The 22,945-nt window shown below is 44.0% G+C and overlaps 1 protein-coding gene across 1 annotated transcript in view; it reads right to left on the reverse strand.

Moving 5' to 3' along the window:
• The window catches only part of RELN (reelin), a 1,440,257-nt gene that overhangs the window by 481,473 nt on the left and 935,839 nt on the right, over positions 1 to 22,945 (reverse strand). Inside the window, exon 21 of the mRNA XM_085653954.1 lies at positions 19,102 to 19,294. Within this exon, the coding sequence (XP_085510080.1) occupies positions 19,102 to 19,294 (193 nt within the window). The remainder of the gene's footprint in view (positions 1 to 19,101; positions 19,295 to 22,945) is intronic.

Genomic DNA, 22,945 nt, shown 5'->3' on the forward strand with positions numbered 1-22,945 from the left:
TCGATGGCTGAGTTTGTCTTCCCTGGCATTCAGAGAGCCTGCAAGGTGTTGAATCTCCAGGGAAATGCCCTGATGTTCCAACCATGTCCAGAGACGCAGGGCCTCTTGACAAAGGGTCCAGGACACCACACCGCCCTGTTTGTTGCAGTACCGAGTGGCAGTGGTGCTGTCTATGAACACCTGCAGTAGCCTTCCCGTGACCTAAGGAAGAAAGGCTTTCAATGCTAACCGGATCGCCACGAGCTCAAGCAGGTTAAGGTGAAGCCTGGACTCCACTGGAGACCAAAGTTCCCTGATTGCCACCTCTCCCAGATGGCTGCCCCAGCCCAGGAGTGACAGATCTGTTGCCACTGCGAACTCTGGGTGGGGAAGAGCGAGAGGTCTGCAGTTGACCCAATCGAAGCCCGTAAGCCACCACTGCAGGTTGTATGCAGTTCCCTCAGATATCTGGTATCTGGACCAGGTCGGAAAGATGTATCTGATACTGTGCCCACTGAGTCTTGGAGTCCCATTGCAGACCCCACATATGCCAACGGGTATATTTTAACCAACAGGATGCAGGAGGCGGGCGATGAGACCTAGCAGCCTGAGAGTCAGTCTCAAAGAAATCCAGGGTAGAGGGTGAAACATTGGAATCATAGCCTGAATATCCTGGAAACTGCATTGTGTCCAGAACAGCTTGGATGAAAGCAAGTGTCTGAGAAGGAGTCAGGTGTGACTTCAGCACATTGATATTGAGCCCCAGTGAATGCAGGGGGTCCGCCGTAGTCTGGAGGTGGGAGACGATTGCCTGGGGCGAGCCCCCCTTCAACAGCCAACTGTCGAGATAGGGGAAGACTGGCACCCCTGACCTCTGCAGATGTGCTGCAACCATCACCATCATATTGGTGAACACCAGAGAAGCACTGGTAAGGCCTTAAGGGAGCACAGCAAAATGATAATGCTCCTGGCTCACCGTGAACCGGAAGTAGCATCTGTGGGCAGGCATGACAGGAATGTGGGAATGGGTGTCCTGCAAGTCCAACACTCCCATCCAGTCTCCAGGGTCTAGGGCAGATAAAACCTACGCCAAGGTGAGCATCTCGAATAGTTACTTTTTCAAGAGGTAATTGAGAGGGTGCAGAGCTAATATAGTATAGAGGCATCCATCCTATTCTTGGCACCAAAAATTAGCCGAATGGAGCCACAACCTGCTTCTCAAACTGTCACCCTCTCAATAGCTCCTTTGACCAGAAGGGCCAATACTTCCTACTGAAAGAGCGCAAGGTGGTCCTCTGTCAGCCAATCTGGGGACGGAGGAAGTGGTGGCAGGGTTTGTTGGAACAGAAGAGTGTTACCACATTGGACAATCTGGAGCACCCATTTGTCTGATGTAATCTCCTGAAATTGGTGCAGATGGTGTTGGATTCTACCGCCAACCAGACGCCTATGCTTTATATAGGGCATTTTAAAAAGGCTTTGTCTATGCGGGTGAAAGGGCTATCTTCTAATATACCCATTCCATTACCTAAGACATTGTATTACATCTTACATCAGTTAATGATCAAACTTCTTTGGGCGGGGAAGCAACCTCAAATTAAATTGACGTCTCTGATGCTCCAATTCAATAAGGTAGGGGGGTAGCTGCCCCTGACTTAGAATTATATTGTAAAGTAGCGCAATGTCATTTCTATAATTATTGGATAAACATCCCAAATACATGCCGCATTTGCACATAGAAAGGGATACGGTAGCACCAATGTCTCTAGAGGCATTTCTGTTTGACTCCAGAACTAGAACATGCAATATTGTAGCTTTGGTAAGATCCACAATACATACATGGAAATGAGTAATTAAGCATAGAATGGGCAGATTGATGTACACCACAATCATGGAATTAAACTGGCGTACCTGGCTACCCATATATCTAGAGGGAGGAACCAACAGGCAGTTACGCAGGCTACAGATAGACACAATGGGCGACCTGTTTCAAGACAGTATTTTCTTAACGCTGACCCAATTCCTGGAGCAGAGATTCGACCAAACACATTTAGACCTTTCTCTATATTACAGACTGTGACAGGCACTCAGAAGCATTTTAGGTGAGATCATGGAAGAGCCTCTCTCATTTGATCTGTTCACACACAATTCAAAATGAAACTCCTAGACATATCATATCTCAACTTTATGCAATGGCCAAAAAGAAAGAGTCTACAAAAGGTACTAAAAGCCGACAAGATTGGTAAATAGATTTACAACAGCCCATCACAGATGCACAAGGGCAGTACTGCAGCTCTGCTATCAAAAGCATTGCTCTAAACAACAGACATGAGTTCATATAGTTCAAGTGTGTCCAAAGGTCCTCATACACAACCTGCAGACTCCACCGCTACAGCCCCAGTGAAAATTCATAGTGTCCCAGATATCAGGAAGAGGTGGCTGGTGTTTGTGCATATTTCTCAGAGCTGTCCTGGGCTCAAACATTATTGGAACCGCGATATTCAACAGAGATTACCTAAATAATTGGTGTTAAAGTGCCGGCATACCTCCTAACTGCCCTGCTGGGTAATGTAAAACAAATCCCCCGTAGCTCTACTCCTGGCTAAAAGACACCTGGCTATGGATGGTGCAGGGGGTCCACCCACTATGGAAGAATGGAAGCATGACATTGCATTTTGTAGTGTTGAGTGGGAGAACTATAGTCTGTTAATGCCAGCTAGAGCTGCAACTTAGCAATGTATGGGTAACTTACCAGATGCATCTGACATTGCATGATAAAGATACAGATGAACCTAAAGCACCTGGAAATTGAGTAAACTGAATCACATACGCAGCGGCGGTCCTCCATTATGGCGGAGGAGCGTCGTCCCTCCTGCTGGGAGCACAGCAGGCACACACATTAATACAATGGTAATAAATGCAATTTTATTATAATGTGTTGCAGGTTTGAGCTGTTACAGCGCGAGGGCAGTGGGCGGGGCTGATTAGTGCAATTGCACTATTATTTCAGCCCCTGCAAGTGCGCATGTCAGATTGGCCGGATGTCTAGATCCGGCCAATCTGAGATGCAAACTTCAGAGCTAGCAATCCCAGGGCTTAGAAACAGTCATGAGATTGCAGCACAGGCCCCCAGCCTCAAAATGAGCACTGGGTTAGCCTGCTCCGACCAATCCTGATTGGTTGAATTAGCAGGGCACAAGAGAGAAAGTCCTTCCCTTTCGGCCCTGAGTCACTGCCGAGGAGAATGCCAGGACGAAGGAGACCGCATCCAGATCCTGCAGATATCTTGTCCAGAGCCTACAGAGACCACATCTACAGCCAGCAGAGACTGCATCCAGAGCCTGCAGAGACCGCATCCAGAGCCTACAGAGACCGCACCCAGAGCTTGTGTGCCAGCAAGTGCAAGTTTTTTGGGCATCGCTTCACACCATATTTTAATGTTGCCAGCCGCCACTGCATATACGATGTCCCTGAAATACTTGTCAGTGCCCTTATCATGAATAGTTTGATTTATCGAAGTGGCTCTTAACAAAGAATAACTCCTACCAATACATAGGACCATTGTGTGTGGGGTGGAAATTCGGACAAGTATTCCACCTCTTAAAACTACTAATACTGTGGACATCAGTCATTATTTGGGGGGATATTACCATTGATTACAACATTTGGATGACTTAAATGCGCAAATCATACCGCAAGTTTTTTTGTTTTCCATTTCATTTGGAATTTCACCAGTTACAAAACCACACCTGTGGTGTTGTTGCTGATCTTGTAATACTGATGGGGCACTAATAATGAGGCCACTAGAGTCATTTTCCTTGCTGCTTTGTTTGTTACCTCCGTCGTCATGCTTCTCTCCTTATGGTTTAAGGATAAACCTATCTTTCTTCTGTTATGCAAGAAGGACAAGTCCTTGCGTACCACCCACGGATGAATATGAAGAGAAGGCAAATTATCATGTCACTCGGCAAAGAGAATCCTATTTTGGCTTATCGAAGGAAAAGAAGGTTCAAAAGGAGGAGGAGTTGAGGGGTGTGAGTAATTGGGTTACTGTTTGATTACGGTGTGAGCCCTGGTCAAGCAGCAACCCCAATCCTGGTCAGGGTAGCAAAAGCCAAACCCCAAATTAACCTGTGTCCAACCCCCGCTAGTTTGTCACCAAGCAGTCAGGTTTAATTTAGAGCCAATTGTAAAGTATTTGTGCAATACTTAAAACAGTAAAAGAGTAAAAACACCACACAAATAGAAACACTAGGTTAGTTAGAAAAATAAAGCTGAATTTGATAAATAAAACAAGACCAAAATGGCAAAATCCTAACCAGTAGAACCGGATTATAATCTGTCAATTTAATACAGCTTTAAAATGTACTATTTAATTCTCATCTCAGTGCGATATCCAAATAAATATGCAACATTACCTGTTCCTTATGGTAACAAATGCTAGTGTAAGAATTGTATAAGAGCCATTGGGCATTCCACCCCACTCCAAGCCTTCAGCCTGATAGACAGGACAAGGGCTACTGGAGCAAAGTAATCACTCTGTGGCAGCCAAAAACCTGATGAAAAATGATGCTCTTAGATGGCGATGACAGATGTCTTCCGCCACACGTGAGATATTTCACGCTGATACATATTCGAGGAAACAATTATAAACGTCCTAGTTTTTGCATTCAAAGAAAGAGAATTACAAATATGAGAATAAACTAAAATAGACTTGCAGCATCCAGTTGTCTCTTGCATGCACTGCTGCCCCTCGCGCTCATGTTAATTCCAACCTACTCAGGCGCGTGCAGTGTGTCGGGCTCATTATTTATCAATGGGTGTTCTGGAGAGGTACTTACGAGAAGACGGAGCACCTCGGCATACATTTGTTTTTTCCTTCGGCTGCAGAGCCGAAAACGAGCTCACTGAATAGTGGTAAACTCAGCAACCGAGCATTGCAAAGGCAATAGCTCTGGCTTTAATGTGCTGAAACCTGAACTTCACACAGGCACACAAGTAACACTGAACTCAAACAGGCACACCTCTCACCCTGGACTGACATAGGAACACCTCTCACCCTGCACTCACACAGGCACACCACTACCACTGAACTCACAAAGGCACACCTCTCACCCTGGATTGACAAAGGAACACCTCTCACCCTGCACTCACACAGGCACACCTCTCACCCTGGACTGACATAGGAACACCTCTCACCCTGCACTCACACAGGCACACCACTACCACTGAACTCACACAGGCACACCTCTCACCCTGGACTGACATAGGAACACCTCTCACCCTGCACTCACACAGGCACACCACTACCACTGAACTCACACAGGCACACCTCTCCCCCTGGACTGACATAGGAACACCTCTCACCCTGCACTCACACAGGCACACCACTACCACTGAACTCACACAGGCACACCGCTCACCCTGGACTGACATAGGAACACCTCTCACCCTGCACTCACACAGGCACACCACTACCACTGAACTCACACAGGCACACCTCTCACCCTGGACTGACATAGGAACACCTCTCACCCTGCACTCACACAGGCACACCACTACCACTGAACTCACACAGGCACACCTCTCACCCTGGACTGACAAAGGAACACCTCTCACCCTGCACTCACACAGGCACACCTCTCACCCTGGACTGACATAGGAACACCTCTCACCCTGCACTCACACAGGCACACCACTACCACTGAACTCACACAGGCACACCTCTCACCCTGGACTGACATAGGAACACCTCTCACCCTGCACTCACACAGGCACACCACTACCACTGAACTCACACAGGCACACCTCTCCCCCTGGACTGACATAGGAACACCTCTCACCCTGCACTCACACAGGCACACCACTACCACTGAACTCACACAGGCACACCGCTCACCCTGGACTGACATAGGAACACCTCTCACCCTGCACTCACACAGGCACACCACTACCACTGAACTCACACAGGCACACCTCTCACCCTGGACTGATATAGGAACACCTCTCACCCTGCACTCACACAGGCACACCACTACCACTGAACTCACACAGGCACACCTCTCACCCTGGACTGACAAAGGAACACCTCTCACCCTGCACTCACACAGGCACACCTCTCACCCTGGACTGACATAGGAACACCTCTCACCCTGCACTCACACAGGCACACTACTACCACTGAACTCACACAGGGACACCTCTCACCCTGGACTGACATAGGAACACCTCTCACCCTGCACTCACACAGGCACACCACTACCACTGAACTCACACAGGCACACCTCTCACCCTGGACTGACATAGGAACACCTCTCACCCTGCACTCACACAGGCACACCACTACCACTGAACTCACACAGGCACACCTCTCACCCTGGACTGACATAGGAACACCTCTCACCCTGCACTCACACAGGCACACCACTACCACTGAACTCACACAGGCACACCTCTCACCCTGGACTGACATAGGAACACCTCTCACCCTGCACTCACACAGGCACACCACTACCACTGAACTCACACAGGCACACCTCTCACCCTGGACTGACAAAGGAACACCTCTCACCCTGCACTCACACAGGCACACCTCTCACCCTGGACTGACATAGGAACACCTCTCACCCTGCACTCACACAGGCACACCACTAACACTGAACTCACACAGGCACACCGCTCATTCTGCACTGACACAAGAATACCACACACCCTGCACTCATGCACATACACAATTCATTGTACACCCATAGAGGCACAACTCTCACCTTATACTCAGTCAGGTGCAGGTCTCACCTTGCACTCTCACAGACATGCTGCACCCCCGGCACTCCCACAGGGACACCACTCACTCTGCACTAACACAGGCACACCTCTCACTCTGCACTAACACAGGCACACCACTCACACAAGCACACCAATAACCTTGCACTCACACAGGCACACCACTCACACAGGCACACAACTAACACAACACTCACACAGGCACACCTCTCATCCTGTACTGACACTGGAACACTACTCACCCTGCACTCGTACAGTCACAACACTAACAGTGCACTCACACAGGTACACCACTCACCCTGCACTGACACAGGCACACCTCTCACCCTGCACTGACACAGGAACACCACTCATCCTGCACTGACACAGGAACACCACTGTACGCATGCAAGTACACAATTCATTGTACACCCACAGAGGCACAACTCTCACCTTATACTCAGTCAGGTGCAGGTCTCACCTTGCACTCTCACAGACATGCTGCACCCCCGGCACTCACACAAGGACACCACTCACTCTGCACTAACACAGGCACACCACTCACACAAGCACACCAATAACCTTGAACTCACACAGGCACACCACTCACACAGGCACACAACTAACACAACACTGACACAGGAACACCACTCATCCTGCACTGACACAGGAACACCACTGTACGCATGCAAGTACACAATTCATTGTACACCCACAGAGGCACAACTCTCACCTTATACTCAGTCAGGTGCAGGTCTCACCTTGCACTCTCACAGACATGCTGCACCCCCGGCACTCACACAAGGACACCACTCACTCTGCACTAACACAGGCACACCACTCACACAAGCACACCAATAACCTTGAACTCACACAGGCACAACACTCACACAGGCACACCACTCACCCTGCACTGACACAGGCACACCTCTCACCCTGCATTGACACAGGAACACCACTGTACGCATGCAAGTACACAATTCATTGTACACCCACAGAGGCACAACTCTCACCTTATACTTAGCCAGGTGCAGGTCTCACCTTGCACTCTCACAGACATGCTGCACCCCCGGCACTCACACAAGGACACCACTCACTCTGCACTAACACAGGCACACCACTCACACAAGCACACCAATAACCTTGAACTCACACAGGCACAACACTCACACAGGCACACCACTCACCCTGCACTGACACAGGCACACCTCTCACCCTGCTCTGACACAGGAAAACCACTGTACGCATGCAAGTACAAAATTCAGTGTATACCCACAGAGGCACAACTATCACCTTATACTCACCCAGGTGCACGTCTCACCTTGCACTCTCACAGACATGCTGCACCCCCGGCACTCACACAAGGACACCACTCACTCTGCACTAACACAGGCACACCACTCACACAAGCACACCAATAACCTTGAACTCACACAGGCACAACACTCACACAGGCACACCACTCACCCTGCACTGACACAGGCACACCTCTCACCCTGCACTGACACAGGAACACCACTGTACGCATGCAAGTACAAAATTCAGTGTATACCCACAGAGGCACAGCTATCACCTTATACTCACCCAGGTGCAGGTCTCACCTCGCACTCTCACAGACATGCTGCACCCCCGGCACTCACACAAGGACACCACTCACTCTGCACTAACACAGGCACACCACTCACACAAGCACACCAATAACCTTGAACTCACACAGGCACAACACTCACACAGGCACACCACTCACCCTGCACTGACACAGGCACACCTCTCACCCTGCACTGACACAGGAACACCACTGTACGCATGCAAGTACAAAATTCAGTGTATACCCACAGAGGCACAGCTATCACCTTATACTCACCCAGGTGCAGTTCTCACCTTGCACTCTCACAGACATGCTGCATACCCGGCACTCACACAGGAACACCACTCACTTTGCACTAACACAGGCACACCACTCACACAAGCACACCACTAACCTTGCACTCACACAGGCACACCACTCACACAGGCACACAACTAACACAACACTCACACAGGCACACCTCTAATCCTGTACTGACACAGGAACACCTCTCACCCTGCACTCACACAGGCACGCCTCTCACCCTGCACTCACACAGGAACACCACTCTTCCTGCACTCACACAGGAACACCACTCACCCTGAACGCATGCAAGTACGTAATTCAGTGTACACCTACTGAGGCACATCTCTCAACTTATACTCACCCAGGTGCAGGTCTCACATCGCACTCTCACAGACACACTGCACCCCCTGCACTCACACAGGAACACCGTTCACAATACACTCACACATTCACACAAGTTATTATGCATTCATATAGGTCCACTGCTCACACTGCACTTGCACAGTGGCCCAGATCTTGCTGCATCTTTACCAGCCTACATTTGGGGGTACTGCAGGCCTTCCTGAGCGCTTCTTAAACACCCTGAGATTCCACTGTCGCCTAGATTGCCACACATACCTTGCAGCCCCGGACTGGGGATGCTGTTGGAACTTCCGTGCACAGCGTCCTCACCGAGGGGCGCGATGTCTGGCACCAAGGGTAGCCTGCACGAGGCACAGAACTGAGAGTGCTGGTTTCAATTCTACATGATGTGCATAGCCAGAAGTCAGTGTGGAAGTAGGAGTACATGATCTCAATGTAACACTTCATCCAGAGTAGAATGCCAGCGAGCGCTGCTAGTTCTCTTCGAGGCCATTCCATACTACTCTACCATTGGCTCTATTCAGTGCATCTGCTCAGGCACTACCCTGAAGAGGGTCTATGGGAGTTGGGTAACAAATTCTGCAGTTGGCTCTAGTCAGCGTGGCACCTGTCTATCGCAATAACCTGTGACCAGCACAATCTCTTGGCCAAGATCCAGGAGGTGGTGAACCAAAAAGACCGGACTGGGAACCAAAAATAGTCCAAACGTTCCCCCGTTCAATTCCTGTCTATTTATTTCCTTTCTCTTTCTGTCCAATACGTGTTAGACCTCTCATCCTTAGGGTGGTCTTCCTCCAAACTTTTTTCCTGCTTACCTCCTCTTTTTGCTGTATCTTGTTGTTGGCCTTAGGACTCTGAGCACTTTACCATTGCTGACCAGTGGAAAAGTGCTCGTGTTTCTACCCTAAACATGGTGGAATTGGTGTGTTCCCAATTGACATATCTAGCTTACTTGTAAGTCCCTTGTAAAGTGGTATACTGCATAAACAGGGCATGTAACTAAATGCTACTTGTGGTCCTGCAGCACCAATTGTGCCACCCACACAGTTTACTGCCACTTCGACTTACATTTAAAACTATTTGCCAAGCCTTAAACTCCCCCTTTATTACACATGTCACCCCCAAGGTAGGCCCTAGGTAGCCCTAAGGGCAGGGTGCTGTGTAAATGAAAGGTAGGACATGTACTTTAAGTTTTACATGTCCTGGTAGTGATAAACAACCACTCCTCTCATAGGCTAGCATTGGGAATTCCTTAATACACTTTTAAGCTGTAATTCTTGGTTAGAAAAGAGTATCTGCATCATATTTCATATCTTTGAAATGGAAATTATAAATACTCTTTACTGGTAAAGTTTGATTTAACATTACTATTTTAGAAATGCAACTTTTAGACATTTTACATTTCTTCACTCTTACTGCTCTGTGTGCCTTGCAGCCTGTCTCCAATACACATCTGGGGAGGGTGACAGCTATGCTTTGTGCATTCCCTCTAGACAGCCACAAACACAGGGAGGGTGGGTGTGACAGAGAATTCATCTGCATTCTGATAGCTCTTCCTGGGCAGATAGAGAGGAGGGGAGCTGACACTTACACTTGAATAGACAGTGTCCAATTTCCCACACAAAGGGCTGATTAATCCCAACTGATAATCCGTAGCCAGGGCTGGGAAGAAAGGGGGACCAGTGCACTTCAATGCCCTGCTTTGAAGTCACCCCCACTTCAAAGGCACAACTTGGTATAAGTACTGGGGCTCTGACCCTACCAAGACAGTACACTACAGGACCTGTGAAGAACTCTACCAGGAGTAAAGACTGCTGTGCAATAAGGATTGCAACTCTGCTTGACTGCTGTTCTGGAAGAACTGCTTTTCTGCTTTGCTGAGGTGCCCTGCTACCTGCTGGCCTCTGTCATGCTGGGAAAAGGAATGGAACCATCTCAATTGAACCAGAGTAACTCCAAGGGATTGCTTGCTTGCCCCCTGTTCTTAAGACTCAGGGCCATTAAAGACTTCCTTCAGCCCTATAACAGCACCTGGACTGACATCGGTGAGTCCTGCCCTGCCAAGAGGTGCCAATCTAGTCCTGAGCCTTTGAAAGGTGACTAATGCTGTACAGAACCATCAAAAGCGACGCAATGAAGACTTTGCGTGGATCGGAACTGATGCATTGCCCTTCGACACTGACGCTGGAGCTGATCAATGACATCGCTTTGCTACGCAGCTCAACAACGACCGACAACGTGGCTTGACGATGACACATCGCCTACATCTTAAAGGGGTTCGTGGATGACGCATGGATAGGAACCGACACATTGAGACTTCGACACTTGCTCCATTCAAAGCATTTTTTCAATAGGACCTGCGTGAGACTTATAGCCGGCCTGCACTCCATTTCAGTTGACCTGAACTTTGGATTAAGTAACCCCTAAGTGCTATTTGCTTCTACAATCTACTTTTTGAATCAATCTTTAAAAAATCATAACTTCGGTTCTACTTATTGGATTTTTGTTGTTTTGATCTTGTTTTACTAATCAAAAGATAATCTATTTTTCTAAACCTGTGTGGAGTATATTTGTGGTGTTGTCAATGTGTTACTGTGTGTGCGCACAAATATTTTACACATTGCCTCTTTAGATAAACCTGACTGCTCTGTGCCAAGCTACCAGAGGGGGAGCACAGGTTACTTTCTATTATGTATCTAGCTTACCCTTACTAGAGTGGTGGTTTCTGCTTGGACAAGTTGCATACCTGTGCCAACCAGAAGCCCAAGTTCTAACAATTTCCCCTCTGTCTTTCTCTCTTAGCCTGCTGCACCTGATGCCATAAACCCTATGTAGTTGCAAACAGAGACATGTCGTCAACTTCAATGGCTCCAGGCTTCCGGAGAAATGCCTGATGGAATAAATGGTCACTCCAGCACTGTGCACTGTTGGCGGCCCTGACGCACAATTTTGTCCTGCACTGCTGCATAATTCCAGTGGTCATCACTATATTACGTTTGGACAATAATGGGTAGGACATGGGACAGAAAAATATTTTATAGCACAAGGGAAAAATCACTATCTGACATAGACTGAGATGAGTAACAAACTTGATGATGTGATGTGCTGATGCATGGAACGCATCTGAAAGGACAACCTCACAGGATACTCATTGGGCTCTCTCCAATTCCCTGTATTAGGCCAGGGGTCTAAGTAAAGTAAAGTAGCCCTGGCATATTTTGTCAGACTAGCCGCTGTACGGTGCATATTGAGTGCAGCGAGGGAGCCTGACCACTACAAGGAGGGTTTGGGGGGTCCCCCCCCCCCAAGGAAATATGGGCAAAAATAGAGCATTCTAAAACACATTTTTCATTATTTATTCAATTGTATTAGCACTTAAAGCATAGTGAATAATGACCTTAAAGTGCACCAGGATTCAACAATCTTTGTTGAGCTTTTCAATGATTCCTTCACTATCACCATCCAACAGTGTCGCTCATGTCTCCATAGCCCCTCTGTGACATCTATTTCATTTTATAGTGCCTCTCATACCAGTGTAGGGTGTTAAAGCACTTTACATCACACACAAATACAGAGACAGCGAATAATACATGTGTATATCAGCTTACAGAAAATGTTACAAAGACAAAGGGAAATACAAGGTGTAGCAGTCACGTCATCCATACTGGTAGGCATTTTTTAAGAGTGCTTGGTGTGGAGTAGCACAAACCCAGTATGCAGAAAGTAACACATTGGTTAGGGCTGGCTTTACTAAAAATAATTTATTTCTACCCAAACAAACCCCTTTTTGCAACATTAGGATAATGAAAGTCTCGAAAAAATCTATAACTTTCTAACCTGTACCATGTAGTCTGCATGAAGCTCTTTGATGACACTTCATGGCTCACTGTGCTAGATTATGATTGTAACTTATGAACAGCACAGTAACAAAAGGGTATCTGTGGAAAAAGCAGTACTATTCTGTGATTTGCATGGCACACGACCTTTGCAGCAGGCATGTTGAGCCCCGCGCTACCTTAGACGAGTCAAAACTGCCACTAGACAAAACTCTGATCTCTCTCCACTAGGTACATTGATCACCAGAGTTATCCTGACACTTTTATTGTTGCCTGAAACTACTGGATATACAAGACAACTCTGCAGCGGTTGATTGCAAAACTGCAGCACTGCTACAAAAATGGCCCCAGTAACAGCACTGAACCCCCACCCTTCCAGCCTCCCGGAGACACACCAAATGCCCCGTACGGCCAGTCCGGACTTGTAGGATACTCAGGTTCACACAACGTTCTGCACCACAATGACTCTCTGAAAGCATTCGACTTAATTCTGGTTCTCAAGTACCTACTGCTTCTATTAATCTCTTCCAGTCCACTGCTTTCCAGCGAGGATCTCAAAGTCTTAATGCACATGCCGATTTGGGCTGTAAAGGAACAGTACTTGAATACTTTCCAGTTAGTAATTGTAGCATCTAGTTCCCATTAATGGAGTGAACCCTAGACGTCACTAGCAATAGCAAATAATGCAATATCAGCCTGTGAGCATGCAGTTTGTTTGTCTTTAGCTTCATTGAGGCCACTTTTGCGTTGATGAGGCAACCATGTTATGTGAGGGAAAACCTCTTAGGAGCTAACGGGTGTGCAACAAGCACTTTTTTTCAGCAGAAGAATGCAACTTCTGCAAGGGGCGTGGCTTGATGCCCAAAGAAGATGGTGGCTTCCCTGTGACCCACGACGAGGCAGCGCAGGTCGACAACTTTCTTTTACGGACCCCGTGACCTACCGAAGAGTCAACGCGTAGGTTTGGCATGGGGAAGCACTTGGCACACGTCCGGTGAAGTTTGCAGCACTACGCAAGTAGGAATCGGTGTTTTTTTCTAAATAGCTCCGAAACCCTCAGAAGCGGCCGCCATTTTGTGGTGCAGCCGCTTCATGTCAATGCAGTACAGCGCTGAGGTGACGCGCTCCAATTTACTTCAATACTATTTACTTCAAAAGATGGTACCTCAAAATAACAGTCATCTTAAAGGTATATGCTTTTCATAATTTCAAATGAGCTTTTTCGTCTTGCTTGTTTTCTTTTTTCTGACATTCTAAGCAGGCTGTAAGCCTTCTGACATCCGGATTTATTTTTGCCATATATCTGCCACATTTAACTTGACTTTCCTTTCCATCTCAGGCATTGATATATTTCATCGCTTTCGCATAAGAGGTGGTCTTATTTTAACGATTTTTTGTACTGCCTTTGGGAAGAATAAGAAGACCAAGGCTCCGCTGCATTTTCCCCAGCATGCAGATTCATCAAAAACTCCACAGTTTTCTCGAAGTTTACCGAAATGCAGTCTTCTTTAAATCCTCAGCCAAAAAATATATATGGTCTACGGGAGAACACGGAGGGCCCAGACCCTCTCACCTTCTTCAAAAATGGGTCGTCAATCAGCTAATGCTTCTGGCCCAAAACACCCAAGAGGTGTCATTTTATACTTCTTAGAGTATAGAGATCTTTTCAAAGTTCTCTCTGCATCCAAAACAACAACCTGTATATCTTGGTTAGGTCATGATTTATTTTCCTCTCAAGACTGCGCCAAGAGTACAGCGAACAGACGTAGAGAATTTCTAAATATGAGGCCGGATCTTCGCGCTCTTGGTGCTCACTACGGCCTTTTTTATCATTGTCTTTTTACAATTACCAACCGAAATAAGACGACCACCTACGAGGATCCAGTTAAGTTGAAAAATGTCATCAACTCTTGCAAAATAGAAACTATGGACACTTCTGGCGCTTCAACTTCTCACTCTTGTTAAAAAACTTTTAACAGCATGTTGATATTTAGAATATTTGCTTGTTTTTCAAATATTGTTATGTACTTATTTTCTTATGTAATTCCTTTTTTGGTCTCATTTTACAAAAAAACTATTACAATGTCCCCAAGACAATCTCATTTTAGCAGGAGATTTCAATCAAAGGATAGATCCCTTCATTGATCGCAATTCCCTGACTTCCTTCATAACAAATAAAGCCCATAAATGATTTTTACAATCCACTCAGCAAAGAAAATGAATGGACGCCTGGAGACTATGTAATCCCACTCCAAGAGAATAAATTAGACATAATCACGCATTGACCATATTTTCGTACTTTACAACATTTCTCAATCCCTACAATCTGTGGAAATTGGCTCCATATTAATATCTGACCATGCTCCCGTCTATATCTTATTAGGCATACTTAACAAGCTGAATGTCTCCAGGCGATGGCGTTTCAATTACTCGCTGCTACTGGACTCTATATTTACCTCCTCTTTTACCTCTTTTTTTTAACAATACTTTATTTTTAACGAAACAGAAAACCTGCCCTTTCATACAATTGGGGATACTTTTAAAGCAGCTGCCCATGATTTTATTATTAACTACGTTTCTAAGAAATGACACATTGCCCGTAAACGTGCCACAGATCTTTTTGCAAAAATTAAGAGATTGGAACATTCCTACTATGCTACCAAATCAAAAGAATGTTTGTCGGAACTCATAGCAACTAAACGTAAGTTTAACAAGGAGTCTACTGATAATGCTGTATTATATCTGTTGAAGTTCAGTGCAAAGTTTTATGGTGGCAGAATAAATATGGCAAATTACTAGCAAACTATCTCAAGGTCAAAAAACACAAACTCAACGTTGAATCAATCATAGATGATCAACAATCATCTAGATATAAGGATTCCAAAATTCTACAAGAATTCCATCGATTTTATGAATCTTTATACACACCGGAGTCCTTTTCCACAAACGATGAGATTACAGAATACCTTTCTTCCATTGACAAATCTTTTGATATGCAGCTAAACTTTGACCCATTGGAACTTGGTATCTCATCGAATGAATTACACACTGCACTGCATACACTCAAAAAAGATAAGGCTCCAGGACCAGATGGTTTTACTGTAGAGTTTTTAGACACTTTTCTCATTTGCTTCTCCCCAAGGTAAATAATCTTATAGCCTCTTTTTCACATGCAGGTGTTTCTTCTGGATCCTTTTTGGAAGCCCTAATATGCCTCATAAAAAAAAAAGATGATAAAGACTCTACTTTTTGTAGAAATTACAGACCCATTTCTTTAGTAAACATCGACTATAACATTTTCTCCAAGGCCTTGGCCTTGAGGCTGGAATCCTTTCTTCCTAACCTACTTGGTCAAGAGCAATATGGTTTTGTTATTGGATGCTTTATTACAGACAACACTCGTTTATTTTTTTACATACTATCCAAAACTTCTCATAAGTCTGACTCTATGGCCGCAATCGCACTAGACATGGAAAAGGCGTTTGATAGAGTATATTGGCCTTTTATCTTTTTAACACTTAAATGGTTTGGTTTCGGTCCAAAAATCATAAATTTAATTTCTCTTTTATACTCAAATCCCAGAGCTGCAATTTTTGCCAACGGCCTTACTTCCTCATACTTTAATTTGGGAAGAGGTGTTGACAGGGATGCCCCCCATCTCATGTTCTTTTCAATCTAGCCTTAGAACCCTTTTTATCTAGAATCTGCCTAAACTCAAACATTCATGGCTTTACAACCGACAATGTACACATTAAATTGGCGGCATTTGCAGATGATATCTTACTATTTCTCTCGAAACCACACTCATCCCTTCCTACATTCCTACACGAAGTAACAGCTTATTCTTCTGTCTCTGGCTACAGATTTTATAATGACAAATGTGAGATATTACCCTTAACTAAATTTATATTTAAAGATAATATTAAAATATCCAATTTTAAATGGGACCCCCAGCATATCAAATATCTAGTTATGTACTTCACTTTGTAAATAAAATCATCGATTTCCATTAATATAGATAAATGCTCACTAAACATATCCGCTTTGATCAATAAATGGCACCCTCCCTATCTTTCCTGGTGGGGACGATTAGACACTAGCAAGATGATGTTATCCCCCATAGTTCTTTACACTATTTCTAACATACCAACTGCTATATCTCAAAGTTTTACAAAAAATCAATTCCTTATTATCTTCCTTTCTCTGGTATAATAAAAGAGCCCGCATGTCATTATCAAAACTCACATGTCCAAAACTAGAAGGAGGAGTCAATTTTCCTGATATCCCAAATTATCACAAAGCATTTCTATTGCGTCAATCCTCCAGGTGGATTTTGGGATCCTTACCAGAATCTTCACTCTGGGTCATGCTGGAACAATAATACCTTAACCCTTTCTCCTTTCAAGAATACCTGTCATTTACTCGGAAGCCCCAACAATTATCTACTCCCATTGTTAAACACACAAGTAAATTATTAGATACAGTCTTATTAGGTCAGTCCAATGAGACAGAAGCATTCCTGAAATCCACTATATGGCACAACAAATTCATACTGATCAGAGGTAAGCCCTTTTATTGGAAAGAATGGAGACAAAAAGGCTTAATATGGGTAAACCAACTATTTGATAATAATAATGTTATTCTTTTTTCTCATGCTCACTCTTTATTTAATTTCCCCTTCTCCTTTCAGAATAAGTAAAAATTATTGCAAAGTGCTTTTGGTCTTGCTTTTGATCAATCCAACTCTACGCCTCTTTCCTCTCCCACTATTTTCAACCAAACTCACTTTTCTCAGCACATGCCACAAAGCTTCTACCATATACGCCTACTTACAAAAATCCAATATTACTAGAGATAAAACTAAGATGGAGCGGGCCTGGGAACAAGATTTAGGTACAGACTGGTCCATCTATTTATGGAATAAAATCTTTGACCAAAATTAGGAAAACGTCTAGAGCAGCGAACACTACATAGACACTTAAAAAAATATATATAATAGACTACTTCTCTCTCCCACAACTCTGCATAGGATGAACGCTGACATATCTGATACTTGTTGGTCCTGTTCCCTAATACATGCTGATTTAAAACATTTACTTTTGACTTGTCCTTATGTTCATTTTTGGAAACATGTTTGGGATCAAATTACCCTTATATTTGGTTCTACAATACCCTTCTCTATTACCCATATTTTTTTAGGTGCTTGTTCAGATGAATGGAATAATTGTTTATTAAATGTACAAATTCTAGATTTGCGTTTAGTGGTGGCATTTCACCAAATTACTAAACATTGGAAAGACTCATCTAAACTATCTTTTCAAGCTTGGTGGTATGCAGTTTGCCATAATCACAGATTAGATACAGCTTATGTATATCCTGTTTCCCTAGCCACAAAACGCTTACAGTTATGGTCCCCAATTACAAAGTTTTTTGATCTCCAAGCCAGACTTCCTGTACACGCACTCCCTTCGAACAAGAGGTTTTGAAGCCTCTTTGACATTCCATATTTTATACTCATGACTATTGCATATGTTTAATAGAAATGTATTGTTGAACACCTAGACATGTTACCAAACCTTGTATATATCCTTATACACCCCTTTTCTTTTCCTGCATTCTCCTTATTGATATTATAAGCACAGCTCCATGTATGATTGTATGCTTGTATCTCATCATTTAATTATATTTTATTGTCTCTTTTTTCTTTTTGTTGAATTAACTTATTTTTGAAACTGAAAAAAGAACATAGGACTATTAAATTCAAAATGCAACTCTTCCCACGCTTTAATAGGTGTACAGACACAAAATTAAATAATAAAGATATGTCGCAAAACCTCAAAAAAAGTAAACCATGTGAAAAATAAACAGGATTCATATAGATTGCTTTACATTAATTGTTCAGAAATTGATCAGTGTATTTGTCTGTAAAGTTAAGAGCAGGAATAAAGAATACGATTGGAACCCAAAAAAAACAAAAATAAGAAGAATGCAACTTCTGCACAATCAAATGTGGTAAGAGGGCGGATCAACATATGGGTGGAGAGAGAGCCCCTCTCTCAGCAGGTCTTCTTAAAATTTGTTTTATGTTGGATCACATTAGTTCTCGTGACAGCTGTGCTGTCAGAGCAGACTTAAGCATCAAGACAAGTTACCCAAGTTGGTGCATGAATCCCCAGGAAACACCTTTTACACTGTCATTAGTGGTACACCTACTCCATGTCTGCTCAGTACAAATAACCTCACTCAAAGTAAAATTCCATGGAAAAATAGTCTGAAAAGATGTGTTACCTCTTGCACCAAGTGCCAGGTGAGGCCGTGGTTTGTCGAGTACTCTAACATCACTTGGTTGTCCATGTGAGGCGTGAACTTCTCTCCACAGCCCATAACAAGGTTGAACTGTATCATATACGAGGCTCCAATCTGCATGGACTGAGTTTCCACGTAGCGTGTGCTCGATGCTAGCTTTGAATCTCCTGTAAAGCTGAGAGACACCATGGAAAACGTTATTTCAATGCAGGGCAGAGCAGTTATAGACTTCCAGCTACAGTAATAGAGTGTGCTGAACAGAGCCCTTCCTGTGGGTAGTCAACTAAAATATAGCAACCTTCTGTGTCATAGTCATTGCCCGTGTTCCAAACTGTGTGCATGTAAAAGAAGTAGAGCAGCAAGCATGATGACATGCAGTAAACCCTGCAGACAGTAATTCCTGTTGATAAAAATACACCTCATATAATGACACAACATGGTTTCTATTACCAGAGACTTATAGTGTACTGCAAAGTAGTGAGGAGTCTCATTATCACCTGAAAGGTCGAATTGGAACATGCAGTATCTCCTCACCTTTACTATTGATAGAAAACAAAACATTACCGAACATTGACTACTTAAAATGAAGACAGCCTTTTACATTTTATCAGAGGAAGATCAGAAGATCAAGAAATAGTGACCAAAAAGGCTTTAGAAACCACTGGTGTTTATCCAAAATTGTTTTAAGTAACAGCATTTTTTGGTCAAATACCCTTCTTCGGAGTTCTGCTCTTCATTCAACACAGACAACACCAACACTGCCATCCAGGACCTTTTGGAATCCAAATCAGGTATGAATTCTCATGCTTCACCCTGGTACCTGAAGAGGTAGGGTTACATTTCAGAGTCATTGGAACCAGACTCTGGGATCCCCTTCCATCACCTCTCTTGTGTCTCCTATTCTTCAAAAATCCTATTCTCCCTCAAATGCTTCCTAAGAGTCTCTATTCTGTATTAGTAATAGAAGAGCAAAACCAAGGGACAATGAACTCTGGTATAAGCCCCCAAAAAATGCCACTCACTCACACTTTGAAAATATTCCTGTTTCCTATCAAATGTTACATGTATTAAAGCAACAATCGAAAGAGCAACCTCGGATGCCCATGAAACAAGTGGATAATTCAAAGGAGAACCCATACGTATGAACTGTGCACGCACCCCCTCCTCTTTTAACTCCCTATTGCATCATTCGCAAAACCACTACCTAGCAAATACCCTTGCAGCAAATCAAGCAAATATAATATATGTCTGATAAAATATTCATCTTGATGTAGCACTTCACTTTGGAGTCTTAGTTAGCTTATGAAGAATTATGGTAGAGTAAGTGTTGTTTAATAGTTTAAAACGCAAGGGCTCTGACATTTCATTCAGAAAAAACAGCTGGGAAAAGATGTGGCATTACAGCCAGATCTGATGACTTTGGAAGAGGACAAACAAGTTTGAGTCTCGATGTCAACCCAACATTCTGGGCAAATCACTTAATCTCCACATGCCTAAAAACCAGCCAAGCCAATAGGTCTCACCTATTAGAGCAATTGGCTTTGGTCATGTTTTGTAGCCATGCTGTACAGACAGTGCAGATGCTCTGCAGTGTGGTTCAAACAAAATTTTAAAAGTGCTATGACACAGCCAGGGCTAATGTGCTTTTTTAAATGTATTTTTTAAAGTGCATTACAGCTAAATGTATCACAGTCTTTTTGTAAATTATTATTTTTAACCATGTAGCACAACCGCCGCGCTGCTATAGAGCATAGCTACAAATCTTTGCTAAAGTCGGAAATGCCCATGCTGTACAGCATGATCAAAAGGTAATGGCAGAGCCAATAGTCTCAAAGATGAGACCTATTGGCTTTGACAATGCTTGTTAGGTCTATGCACAACACCTGTGATTCTGAACAAATCAGTTAATCCTCCCATGAGTGAAAAAGAAACATAGTATGGAATTTGGTAAAAAATCCTATGACATACAGAAAGCAATTGCATCCATGTCTTAGTGACAATATACAAATGGAAGCAGATAACATCTGTTGTCACAATAAAAGCAGATAGCATCTGTTGTCACAATAAACATCAATTACAATTGAGAAAAGGGCTGCTTTGATCCGTGTGTTGAATAGTAAAACAGCTACACATGGCAAAAGGTTCAACAAGGACAACAGGGAAGAAGAAGAAGAAATAAAAGCAATATCTCAATCAAAGCACAATCAGTGAGAGGATAGCAGTCAAGTTGAAGCAACCAGTACTTGGTCCATGCCCTTGCCGAAAGAGGAGGAAGTCAAGCCAGCAGGCATTGGCCTATTAGAAGGTTTCAAGTAAGACTGCCAAGGAAGCCAACAAATACTAAGCAATGCGCAAGATGCAATGTGCTTTCGCAGGTGAGACCTATAAATGACTGCATCCTTGTGTAAAGTAACTGGTGCTCATGTAAAGTGCTCCAATACCTTCGGATTGAGTTTTCGGTATATAAAACCACCAACAACAAAAAAAGCAAGGTCCCATTTTTGCTTAGTAAACCAGGTTCTTTATTACAAAATTCGGATTTTAGAAAATTCTGTTTATATTTTACTGAGTTATTTTGACTAGCACCTACTGTAAAATGGCTTGATATACAAACAGAAATGTCTGGCCTTGGGTCCTCAAGAATAAGGAACTGAAAATAGGCCATTAATGAAGATAATCTAAAAGAAATCCATGACGAGGAACACTGAAATGTTAAGGCTAGGTACTTCCATAGGGGAGAAAGAAACACAAAGAAATGCTGAACCGCCTCAGGATGTATTTTGGGTTTTAGGAATAGGCATCAGTAAGCTTAGTGTTCACTGGTGACTAATGTGAAAGTCACGAGTTCAAATTCCGGGAAGGGGTACATGTTCTTCCCTCTTTCGGTAGGTGGGGAGAATGAGTACCAATAAACTGGATAACAGTACTATCAACATATACATTCGAGGTGGGCGAGCCAACAAATTAGCAGGGAGAGCAGAGCCAAGGGTCGGCTTTGGCTCTAAGAGTCCGTACACGACCCAAGTCCTGAAACTATTTGGCATGTAAATCATAGAACAAACATACAGCTAGAATACAGCAAGGCGTCTTCAAAGTTAAAAATAGTGTATTTCTTCAACACATGAAAGTGTTTCACATTAGTATATCAGATTGTATCTTTGCATTGAGGTACTCTGATATGGTATAATGATCAAAAAGGAGACTTGAGGACAAAGTTTTTGCCTCGGATTACACAAGGTGGTCAAGCAGGGGGCCGGGATTGATTCCATATTATCCAGTTTCAGGCCAATTTAGCCACTAGATGAGGATCTCTTTCTAACATCAAAGGTTAATGCTTTGTCCAGAATTCTTGGAAGAGGAGCTTAGGATGTAGGTGACAGGTGGCATACACAATTTGTTTTTGGCAGTTTCACAGAGCACGAATTTCTCCACAGACATAGAGCACTTCACTACAGACACAGCCTAATTAAAAAAAAAAAATTACTATACAAAGATTTGCCAGTTTACAGGATGCGGAGTCCAGGCCAGGATTTGAACCTGGTTCCCCATGATAGAGGGTCGGCATTTGCAGCCACTAAGCCACATGACCTCTTGTGAAAACTTGACTTGTTTGCGCTCGAGGTTCCAAGTGGGCCTCGAACTGAGCCAGAGCCAAGCATCTGGGTCAAGCCCAGCTCGAGCCTTCAGTGGCTCTCCCACCTCTAATCCACAAATTGTTATCTACAAATAACATCTACTATCATGGTCCTAACAGTAGTGTTGACTGTCAAGTAAATATCTCTGTTTTTCTTGCTCCAGGAAAATCGAAGCCAGGCCAAGTCATCAT

The sequence above is a fragment of the Triturus cristatus genome, chromosome 4_1, assembly GCF_964204655.1.
Source record: "Triturus cristatus chromosome 4_1, aTriCri1.1, whole genome shotgun sequence".
Classification (NCBI taxonomy): domain Eukaryota; kingdom Metazoa; phylum Chordata; class Amphibia; order Caudata; family Salamandridae; genus Triturus; species Triturus cristatus.